Genomic DNA, 11,746 nt, shown 5'->3' on the forward strand with positions numbered 1-11,746 from the left:
CCCGCCCCCTGGTGGGCTGAGCTGGCCACATACACACACACACACAAATAAATAAATAAAAATTAAAAAAAAAATAGTTTTTATATGAAGATGTTTATACATAAAATTTAATGCTACACTTTGCTATGTACCATATAGTCATAAACACAATACAGAGAACAGCCTACAGACCTCACATTCTCTCTCCTATCAGCCCACAAAAACATAGGGTGATGCAAGCCTACATACATTCAGGTGTAGAGTTTTAACTAATACTGAAATTCAGCAGGCCTGTCAGTTACAATTTTCTTAAATACAGTTTCTGTCATGTTTCCTTGGCTTCAACTGGCTCACTTCACCCATGCATGTGACTTGCTCTGATCACTGTACAAGGAAGATGGCAGGCAGGTGAGAAACAAGCTGAGGTACCAGGAAAAATTATGATGGTTTCTTAAATTAATCCTGAAGGAAAACTAAAAGAGTGGAAATCATCCTGCCTAGAAAGAAACTGATCAGGGCTGGGGATGTAGCTCAGTGGCATAGCACCTACCGGGCTTGCACAAGGCCCTGAGTTCAATTCTCAGTATCAAAAAAAAAAAAAAAAAAAAAAAAAAAAGTGATCAAAAAACTTTCAAACATGGTAATTCCCAAATGTGAAATGCATATCATAAAATAGTGACAAATTTAAATGTAGTTATCAATCCACTTCTATCCTTGCCTTAGTTTAAGCCACCATCATTTCACCCTTGAAATGCTACAACCACCAGCTGTATGTAACTCAGGTTTGATCCTTTTCCAGTTTATTGTCTATACACGAGCCAGTTATCCTTTTGGCCTGGCTTACCACTTCAGTTGGTGTCTAAGTGCCTGCTGGTCATGGTATTTATTAGAAGCTCCTACATGACTATACAAGCTCCATAAGCTCCCACTTCCCAGCTAAAGATTCCTGGCACCTGGAACAGTGGCTGGCACAGAGAACACAGCTTGCCAAACTTAAAAATGATACTAGGAAGGTTCTGAGCTAAATGTGGCATTCACAAAATGGGTTAAGAAGGAGAAAGAAATGCTTACACTGAAAAATATTTAACAAACCAAACTGCCAAAGAAAAGATGCTGCTTTTCCAAAGGCATGGTACACTTTTATTTTCCTTTAAGAACACTTTAAGGGGTTGGGGAGATAGCTCAGCGGTCTAAGCACCTGGCTGGCAAGCACAAGGCCCTGGATTCAATCCCCAGTACACATGCCTCATTGGCCCCACTGGACATGTAATCCCACTGATGGGGAGGCTGAAACAGGAGGATCACTACAAGTCTGAGTTGCATAGCGAGACCTTCTACCAAATGAATAATTATTTTAAAAAGTAAAAAATTCCTTAAAAAAAAAGCATACAATAAGCACAGATTGGCCTAAAAGGAACAAAAATAGATCACACACAAGCTAGATGTCCTATCAAATGTACTCTAAACTTGTATTATAAAAGAACCAGTAGTCAGGCCTAGTAGCACATTCCTGCAGTCTCAGCCACTAAGGAGACTGAGATGAGAGGATCACTTGAGCCTGACAGTTGAAGGCCAGCCTGGGTAACAGTGCAGATAGAAATGAAAGGAAGAATAAAGCAGGGGGAAAGGTAATGATAAGAAATGACTGAAGGCCATACCTGCACAAGGCCCCTTCCTCTGACTTCCAGTTACATCTGACCCCTATGATGCCCTGCTAGGAGAGCAGGTGGTCATGGCTACTTCTATCACTTCAGCTGCTGTCATCTCCTCCCTTCCACATCTCACCTTGGCTGTCCTCCTCTAGTAACTGCCACTAAAACTACATCCTTTCCTTTCCCCATTGTCAAGAAAGATAAATACTTCCTGGATTATGCCATGTGTTCCTGCTCCCTGAGTAGATATCCCTTATTAGTTTCCATAACTTCTGTCAAATTTCTCTGAAAAAGTCCCTTCATTAAAGTCACTTTAAAGCCCTAGCTGAGGGGCCGGGGAGATGGCTCAGTAGAATAAGCACTTCCCTGGCAAGCGCAAAGGCCTGAGTTCAATCCCTGGCTCTGAGAAAAAAAAAAAAAAGCCCTAGCTGAGTGTTCCTTTTGTTCCTTACCTAGGCTGTGCCATGATAGTTTATGAAAACAAACAGAAACTGCAGACTAAGGTAGTTACTGTCAATACTGTACCTTCTCTCACACTTGATTTTCAAGCAATTTTTACCAAAAAAAATTTTAATATGGCATTTTTTACCAACTTACTTTCTAGATTTTATTTCACCTTTAGTTAGATTGCTATAATCTCTAAACTTCCAGAAGTAAAATCAACTAAAGGAGCTCCCAGCAGGAGTACTGTTTTTGAGTGTGACACCAGCCTGGGCTAAAAAGTGAGCTAAAAGCCAGACTGACCTGCATAAGTGACTGCCCCTGTCTCAAAAAGATCAATCAATAAATAGAATAATCAACTAAATGAGTATCTTTGTAATTATATCCACATCTACTGATATAGAAAAATATATTTGAACAGAGAGAAAGACAACAGAAAAATAAGTCCTGGTATAACTAGAGAAATATTCTCCAATGATGAAAACATAAAAAATTATTTGTTTTAAAATATGAAGTACACAAAAACAAGTATACACCTTTTATTTCTGAAAAATAAGTTAGATTTCCTTCATTTGTATCTTCTCAGATGAATTTTTATTACAGTTGTCATTTTTTGTTTTTGTTTTTTCCAGAGTTAGGGATTGAACTCAGGGCTTTGTGCATACCAGGCAAGTGCCCTACCATTAAGCTATACTGCCAGTTCAACAAGTATACATTTAAATGTTTAGTAAAGGACTAGTTGACCATAACTTTAAAAATTATTCTAAATATTCTGCACAAATGGTTTGGTTTTATCAGGGGTAGAGCCAGGCATTGTGGACAGCAGGGCTAGAGTTTATGTAATGCTAGACAAGGGGAACTTCTCTATGAAGAAAAATTACTGCTTATAAAATTAGGGCTGTGGGGGTGCCGGGGAGATGGCTCAGTGGAATAAGTGCTTCCTTGGCAAGTGCAAGGGCCTGAGTTCAATCCCTGGTTCCACCGAAAAAGAAAAAGAAAAAAAAAAAAATTAGGGCTGGACTGGATTTATGTGTAAACATAAGAATTATATAATTCTTTATGCCTATTTTCAAAATATATTTTAGTCTTTTAATGTTTTTTCATCATATTCTGTAGGGACTTAAAGTTCAACATAACAATACTTGAAAAATACCTGTTCCGTTATGCCTAAGATGTTTGATATTCAGATAGTGAGGTTAAGCTTAACAGCCTAGGTTGTACGGTAATAACAATAAGCTTCTCTTCTGGAGGGTTAACAACCTAAGTTTGCAGACCAAAATTAGAGAAAAAGGAGGGCCACAAGGAAAGCCAACATTTTGGCCCTAGCCTTCCAAGGTCAATTAAGACTCAGAACATATGAGAACTTACTGTAACGTCATGTAACTCAGTAGTGTCCCAAATTTTCTGATCAAGGAGATTATGAGGCCAAAGAGGAAAGTGATCAATGATCTAGAGTGTGCCTAAGGAGTCACATGGAGAGAAAACATTCTCTCAGGCTTTCACAGAGCACATAGGCCAAGCAATGGCCGTGACTCATCCACATGGCTGACACTGACAAAGGATCTATAATCCGAGGTACAAGAGGATCTCAGAATAAATCCTGAGAGGATTTCACTGACCTTATCAGACCCAAAAGCTACAACTCTTGTTGCATAGGTCTTGCTTCATCTTGGTCTTCACCATCCAGCAGAAAAGTAGAAAAACGAAGTATAAGAAGTAAAGCCATGGTGTTTTGTTGAGCTGTAGGGGACTCAGGTCAACAATTTCTGACATTGCCAGTCAAGCGGAAGACCCAATACTTTTATGGACTACTGGACTCTTTTTAGAATATTTTGCTGAGTTCACACACCTATAATATTCAAATGATGGAACTAAACAAAAAAGAATATACAGATGAATGTCCATTTTGTATCTGTGTATTCAAAATGGTTAGGATAGATATACAGTCACATACTCTTAATGAATAGAGGGATTTGTTGTAATAGTGTTTGTAAATAGGATATCATATCTGCATCTTGTACAGCAAATAACTATTAGGAAGGGAGTATGCAATGTGTTAATTATCAAAACTGTCCTACCAATCTGATTTGAAACTGTCTCATTGCTATTTGTTTCTCAATAAAATTATGGAAAAAATAAATAAATAAATAAATAAATAAAATTAGGGCTGGGAAGGACTTTGACAGCATCATAGCTCCGTGTTTAATCTGCTTCTGGTTATAAAAATAAAATACTTTTTTATAATTCCTTCATCATTGAATTATAAGTGGGATGTTCAATACTTTTGTATAAAACTAAATATTTCAAAGTTACTAAAAAAAGTATGAACTCTTACTTGAGATCAAATTAGTTATTTCAGTGAAATATCTGTCCCTTTTATAAACAATAGTAATTACATAATTAAGTAGTGTTTAAAGCATACTAGAAACAACATGAAAATTGTAATTAGAAATTAATAATTACTGTACATCTGACTTTAACTAAAAAAAGCCAATAGGTTTTTTAAAGATTATTTTTAAAAAGAAGTAGTTGTGCTAAGCTACCACAGTGGCACACCTATAATGTCAGCTACAAAGGTGGTTGAAGAAGGTAGATGTTAAGTGCAAAGCTAGCCTGGGCAACATAGCAAGACTCTGTCTCAAAATTTAGAAAATACTTAGTTGTGCCCCAGGTTTAATTCAAAGAAAATAGCCAGGTGTGGAGGCACACACTTGTAATCTCAGAGAGGGTGAGGTAAGAGGATCACTATGAGTTCAAGGCCAGGCCGCACTACACAGTGAGACCCTATCACAAAAAACAAAAACAATAAAGCCCGCCAGATAGCTCAGCAGACTAAAGTGCCTGCTTAGGCAGATGCAGGGACAGGGTTCAATTCCCGTCTTGCCATGCCAGACCACCCCTCCAGGTGCGCTGAGACAGCAACTGAAACTGGGCATGGGGGCGCACGTCTGTAATCCCAGCTCCTGGGAGGCTGTAAACAGGCGGATCACTAGAGTCCGATCTAGTAGTGAGACCCTGAACACCCTGTAGACCGTTCCCTAAAATAAAAAAAATTAAAAATGCAGTTTTTAGTAAACTATCTTGGAAAAGACCAAGGCGCATTTAGTTAAAAGTAAAACACTGTTTTGTACAAACTGAATTTAGATTAATTATCATTTCTGCAATTAAACATTTAAAAACTGCCTTTCTGCTTTATAGAACACAAAATTGAACTTACAATTATCATTACTTACTAAGAAGAATCATTAAAACAAGAACCATTTTGTCAACTAAAAATCGACTCTAAGAGAAGGAAAGTGCTCAGCCACACTTTTTTTTTCATGGAACCAGGGACTGAACTCAGGCCCTTAATGAGCCATCTCCCCAGCCCCCCTTTTCTAGTAGTTTGTTATTATTATTTTTTTTTCTTCTGTATTTTAGGGGAAGATGCCCTGTCTCTGCACGCCCCGGGAATGGGGACGGCACAGCAGGCCTGGGGATCAAACCCCAGACCCTGCGCCGGCTTCCAGGCGCTTTAATTCAGAGCTATTTAGCCAGCCAGAGCCCCACTTATCTTAGCATCTAAATTCAAGTACCCTTACTGAATATTGGTCTCACTCCCTCCACCTCAAGAAGTAGACAAGAAAGGAAAGGTGAAGAAGAGAAATCACAGCTTCAAACAAAGTGGTCAGGTTATGCAACACAAAACCAAAGCAGTCATATTTACAAAGAGCCATGCTGTGTGAGACACACTATGTTGCATGCTGCTGGCCCTCTGAGTGAGTTAGTGAGACCTGGGCACTCACTGGGCAGCTTAGAGAACACCACCCTTCCCCAAGAACTTAGCCAGAACAGCTTAACATTTGGCTGGCTGAGGACACAGGCCAGAGTGGCACTGAATTGATGGGTGAATATAAAACAGGCAGGGTGTCAGGTATCTGTAAACTGAATGAAAGAAAAATCAAGCCAAAAAGTAGAATGTCCTCTCTAGGAGTCTGACACTTTTCAAAGCTGGGACAACTATATCTTTCCCCTTCTTTTTATGACAATGGTAAAATAGGGACTGGTTGAGACAGCATATGATGGCCCCTTCCTTTCGCAGACTATTTCCATGCCCACACAGCAAATATAAAAATGATTTATACATACAGAAATACAGTGGCTGATAAAGAAAATATCTTTAGGAAGTACTAAATTATGACAGAAAGTCTCTTTAAAGACAAAAACCTCTGTGCCAACCAAGTCTCACCCTCCCTTTCACAACGACATAAATTAAACCAAAAAGAACAGACCATGCAAAATATTTCACACTTAATGTAATGAATTTCTGATGTTTTAATGGAGTAGCATGAAGGTAGCAATCAAAAAAAAAAAAAAAACAACAGCTCTTGTAGTCTAATTCTTAGAATCCACACGCCTTCACCTTGCATGTGTGGAAGAAAGAGGAGAAGAGAAAATCACTTCCACCTGGACCACTGCTTTTCTTTGTCTGTTAAAGGCACGTATATCACCCCCATCAGAGGCTTCATTTTGACGCTGCCGTCTTGTAGCTTATCATACTGCTCCAACATTTGGTTTCCACCTGCAGGACCAACTGGCAATATCAATCTTCCACCAGGCTTTAACTGGTCTATTAGCTACAAAAAAACACACATACCCCAAGTTAAAGGTTTGACATCACTATAAACAATGTTCAGTGCTCACGGGCAGAAAGCAAGTAAGTGCTTTATTTAATATACATTGTCATTTCTCAGTATCTTCGGGGGATTAGTTCCAGAACACCTCAAGGATACTATATACCACAGTTGCTCAAGTCCCTTCTATAAAATGGTAAAGTATTTGCATTGCATACAACCCATGCACATCCTCTCATATTCTTTTTTTTTTTTTTTCTTTTTATGGCGGCAAGGTCTCACTATCTTGCATAGGCTGGCCAGAACTCCTGAGCTCAAGTGATCTACCCAGCCACCTAAGTAGCTGGGACTACAAGTGTTCACTACTGCATTTAGCTTTCCTCATATACACTAAATCTGTAGATTACTAACAATACCTAATATAAGGCATACAGATCACTTCACTTGGTTGGATTTAGCTTAGGACTCAGTGTACAGCATAGTCAAGTTTTACCTTTTAGATCTTTCAGTATCCTTTCCCCAAATATTCTTTATTCACAGTTAGCTGACTAAGAGGTCCAACTGTACATACTTTGAGTGTAATACTATAACTCTACCTCTTGGCCTCCCCTACTCAACTATAAATTCCTGAAGGACAGGGACTATGTCTTTGTGCCACTAGCACCTAACACAATACCTATTTAACCGGGACAATCAAGTTTGACCTGAATCAACTAAAGCAGAGCTGTCTTCCTGAAGACTCAGCCAAAAGCAAAGCAGAAAATTCTAATGCCTGTGTGCCTGCTTTGAATCTCTGTGAGATGGAAAAGATGGGAAGGAGAAGAGAAAAATACAGAAAATCAGCAAAAGACATTCCTACCCTATTGACATTACTGGAGCAAAGATAAGGAAATCCTAATGACCCAAATGAATTTAGGATGACTGGCACCATGAAGAAGGAAGGCAGAGTCCTGAAGCAATTAGAATGAGGGAACTCCCTTGTCATCAAAGAACCAAAATGATTTTGTGACAGCCCCCCACTGTCGGAAAATAATTAAATCATATAATGCCATTTGAATATAACCTTATAGGGGGCCTGCCCCTTAGCTCAGTTCTTTAAGTGGCTGCTTCAACAAAGCAGTCAGGCTCAGGTTGCTGTGGTTCGATCCCTACAACTCAAGCCAGCCAAACCTGCCCTGAAGGCATTTGGAACAACAACAAAAAAAAACAACAAAACTTCTGAATATAACCTTATAGATCATCATTATTCAAAAATAATAAGAAAAAATAACGATATTAATGACTCAGGGAAGGGTGGCCTCAATTAAAATTTGCTTGGTCAACCTATCCTATTCTTTCCATTTAAATTTTTATCAAGGCAATATCTAAAAGTCTTTTTTAGCTGTTTTTCTTAAAGTAAAGCTTGTCAGTTTTTTTTTTCCCTAGCCCAATCTTATTCCCTAAATCAAATCATTTTAAATCCTTTTAACTATGCCATCTAATACTTACCTTCATATTTCACATTATATATAAGATAAGGACAGAAATCACTGTACATTCTACTTCCTTCTTCCAACCTAATTGTTATGGTTTGTATATAGGTGTCCCCCCCTCCCAAAGCCTCAAGCAGTAATGGGGTGGCCCCTGGAGTTTGTGATGGATTATTGTGGGTGTGGATGCTGCACTTGCCCTGGGGTGGGTAATTTGCATCTTGTGAGTAGGAGAAAGAGGCTGGCTAGCTACCTGAGCTGCAGGCCCTCCCTTTGCTCTCGCTTTTTGCCACCGCCAAGAAAGGCAGATCTGCCATGTGCCGCTCTGCCTTGGAGCCAGCTGAGTATGGACTGAAACCTCCATTAACTGTTAAATAAACCTTTTCCTCCTTCATTTTGGGTGTTGGGTATTTGTCCCAGCAACAAGAGATGAGTAACTGAGACACTAATGAATTCCTAATTTTTCATTAAAACCATTTTCTTTTTCTTTCTTTCTTTTTTTTTTTTTTTTAGGTACCAGGAATCAAGCTCAGGACATTGTACTTGCCAGACAAGCACTGTGTTGCTGAGCTATATCTCCAGCCTTGAAAGCCATTTCCTTTTTTTTTTTTGGCGGAACCGGGGATTGAACTCAGACCCTTGTGCTTGCTAGGGAAGCGCTTATTCCACTGAGCCATCTCCCCGGCCAATGGAATAAGGTGTTTTTGTTTTTTTCTCTCCTAGTGCCCTCAGGGGTGGTTTGGCTGGCTGGAGGGTTGTGAGGATTGAACTACAGCAACCTGAGGCTGACAAAATGGTAGAAGGGTTTTTTTTTTTTGTTTTTTTTTTGGGAGGCTCGAAATGCCTTTAGGGCATTTCTGGTTTGCAGAGACTGTCTGGGTTGGAACCCCAGAAGCTTGAGCTTGAGAGCTTTGTTTAAGCAGACACTTAAACAACTGAGCTACTGGGCAGGTCCCCGAAAGCCATTTTCTTTTCTTTTCTATTTTTAGCGAAGGGTCTACAGGGCATTCAGGGTCTCACTACTAGATCAGACTCAGAGTGATCTGCCTGTTTACAGCCTCCCCAATGTTGGGATTACAGGTGCATGCCACCACGCTGTCTGCCATTTTCAATTAGTACTGATTAGTATTCTTCTGCTCAGCCAAGAGGTAGCCAATAATTGTTTCCTTTCTTATAAAAGTTTTGTTCACCATACCTGAAAGGGAGATTTCTTTTTCGTTTCATTTTCTCTAAATTTTTCTAACCTCCAAACGCTTTGCAACAAAAATTTCAGACAACCCTATGTAATTTCTGCTTTCTTCTTCATGTTCTCTCCTAGGCCTGTTACACATCTTCCACTGTGGGACTTCCCTGCACAGTAATCCTGGAACTCTCTGACCAAGATGTACTACTTCTTAAAGCCCTTGGCTTTCTTTTTTATTTTTTCCTACTGTGTCTACTTTCTCATTTCCATTTTTCCTTTTCATTTACTTTTTTTGCATGAAATTCTTATAGTAATTTCTCTGGAAAACTTCTATAAAATAGTACATGGGAAAACAACTTTTGGTAAGACTATAGAGCAGTAAACAGCAACAAATCAACCTCTCAGAGTCTCAAATCCAGACACGGGTCTATAACAACTTTGGGAAGGAAAAGAGGTAGGAAAGGGATTCCTGAGGCCCAGGAAGATCTGAAGGGAAAATTGGGGCCTACAGAGAAAGTGAAGAGACAGCTCTCAATGCAGAAAAAGGGGGCAGAGCAAACTGCACTTCCTCCCCAACTCCCAGCTCCCAGTACCAGAGAGGAAGATCAAATCTACTGAGCAACTCCAGAGGCCTCCAAGGAGAAACACAGCAGCGGAGCAAGTAGTGGACACTGTGAGCTACAGCAGCAGGTCAGTGACTCCAGTCCAAGCATCTGCTATGTCTCCTGGAGAGGGTGGTTAGCCAGGCACCATTTTAGGGAGGGGCCAGGGAACCCTGGCCTCAAAGCAGCCATAGGTCTGCTTCTTCTCACATCTCCCAGTGACTGGATCAGGACAACTGTGAGAGAAGTGCAGGATCAGGGAGCTGAGGACAGGCCAGCAAGGCATCCAGTGTGTTCTAGGCTGACAGTTCAGGTCACAACACTACAGAGACCAGGATCGGCCTGAACTTCTGTGGAGTTCAAAGCTCCAGAATCAAACCCTGCCCTATTCTTAACTGCATGCTTGTGGAATTATAAAGGACTCCACCCTAATGCTATTGCAAGCATGCTGGGATCATCCAGCACAGAACTGGGATGTCTGCCTCTTTTGGCTATGAGTGACAGCAGAGACATACTCTAACTTGGAAACCAGCACAAAACTGTATATTTAAAAAGAAAACCACAAGCTTGACATCAGAGAAATCTTTTTTCTTTTTCTCTTTCTCTCCTCCTCCACTGCTTTGCTTTTCCCCCTTTTCTTTATTGCTTATTTTGGCTTTTTCATGAATGTTAACACTAATTTTTAGCTTTTATGTTTTGTTCTTTATTTTTCCCTTTTTCTTTCCCTCCAGTCTTCCTCACTAGTTTCCCAAAGCTTGGGTAATCTTCCTTTTTTTCTTCACCCTTGCCGCTAGCCTCTTTTTCTTCTTTTATTTCTCTTTCTTTCATTTTATCCCTTTAAATTTTCTCCCGTGAAAGTAAAATCATTCTACGGAGGATATATTTATTGTATATAATTTTCTAATTTTTCATATTTTGTTATACAACTATAAATCTTGCACCTTTAATCAAAGGTGGCAAATTAACAGTTATCACTTTGTCATTTTTAGACTGAGCTTGATACTACTGTTATCACTGATTGTACTACTTCAGCCAAGGAGACATTGTTGTTGTGATCAGCTGTTCTTCCATGCATGCCAAAATCACCTGGGGGGGTCAAAAACAGTATCATTGGGGGCCCAGGAAGACAGCTCAGTAGAATAAGCGCTTGCCTGGCAAGTGCAGGGTCCTGAGTTCAATCCCTGGTACCGAAAAATAAAAAAAAGAAGTTATAAACAATATTGTCCAGTACCAAAGAACTGACTAAACAGGCAAGAATCTTTCATCACTAATAAATTAAAGAAGCAGGATCTGGGTTACAAACTCAGGAATCAAAGCCAGGGACATCTAGAAGATGTCTCTGAAAAGTAGTTATTAGAGACATCAGCATCATTAATAAAGCTACATACCATAAGCAATTTACAACCCTCAATGCAGAAAACAAAATTTAAAACAGAGAGAATGAGAAAACATCAAAGCTAGATGTAAATGCAGACCTCCCTCTTGACAAAAGCAAATCCAGGGGATATTGAGATGGAAGAAATCAAAAGCCAGAGTCAACCCGGGCCGCGGGATCCTGACTAGACACAGAGCGCAGGCCCGGGAGTGAGTGAGACGACCAGGGCCACGGGATCTTGATTAGACCCGGAGTGAAGGCCCCCAGTGAGTGAGACGACCCGGGGCCCAGCGGGATCCTGAATAGACCAGGAGCACAGGCCCAGCATGTGAGTGAGATGACCCGGGGCCTGCGGATCCTCATTCAACCCAGGCTGCAGGCCCAGCAGGGAACCCTTCAGCAGAACTCCCTGCAAAGAGGCTAGAGGCAAGA

The 11,746-nt window shown here is 40.2% G+C and overlaps 1 protein-coding gene across 2 annotated transcripts in view; it reads right to left on the reverse strand.

Moving 5' to 3' along the window:
* Positions 1-11,746, reverse strand: part of Pcmt1 (protein-L-isoaspartate (D-aspartate) O-methyltransferase) — a 71,719-nt gene that overhangs the window by 5,364 nt on the left and 54,609 nt on the right. Inside the window, exon 7 of one of the 2 annotated variants that reach the window (XM_004645466.2) lies at positions 6,519-6,688. In XM_004645466.2, the coding sequence (XP_004645523.1) occupies positions 6,519-6,688 (170 nt within the window). Of the gene's footprint in view, positions 1-6,474; positions 6,689-11,746 lie in introns of both variants that reach the window. The other variant, XM_004645467.2, reaches the window with a different exon arrangement.

Source organism: Octodon degus, unplaced genomic scaffold (assembly GCF_000260255.1).
Source record: "Octodon degus isolate 3935 unplaced genomic scaffold, OctDeg1.0 scaffold00229, whole genome shotgun sequence".
Lineage (NCBI taxonomy): Eukaryota > Metazoa > Chordata > Mammalia > Rodentia > Octodontidae > Octodon > Octodon degus.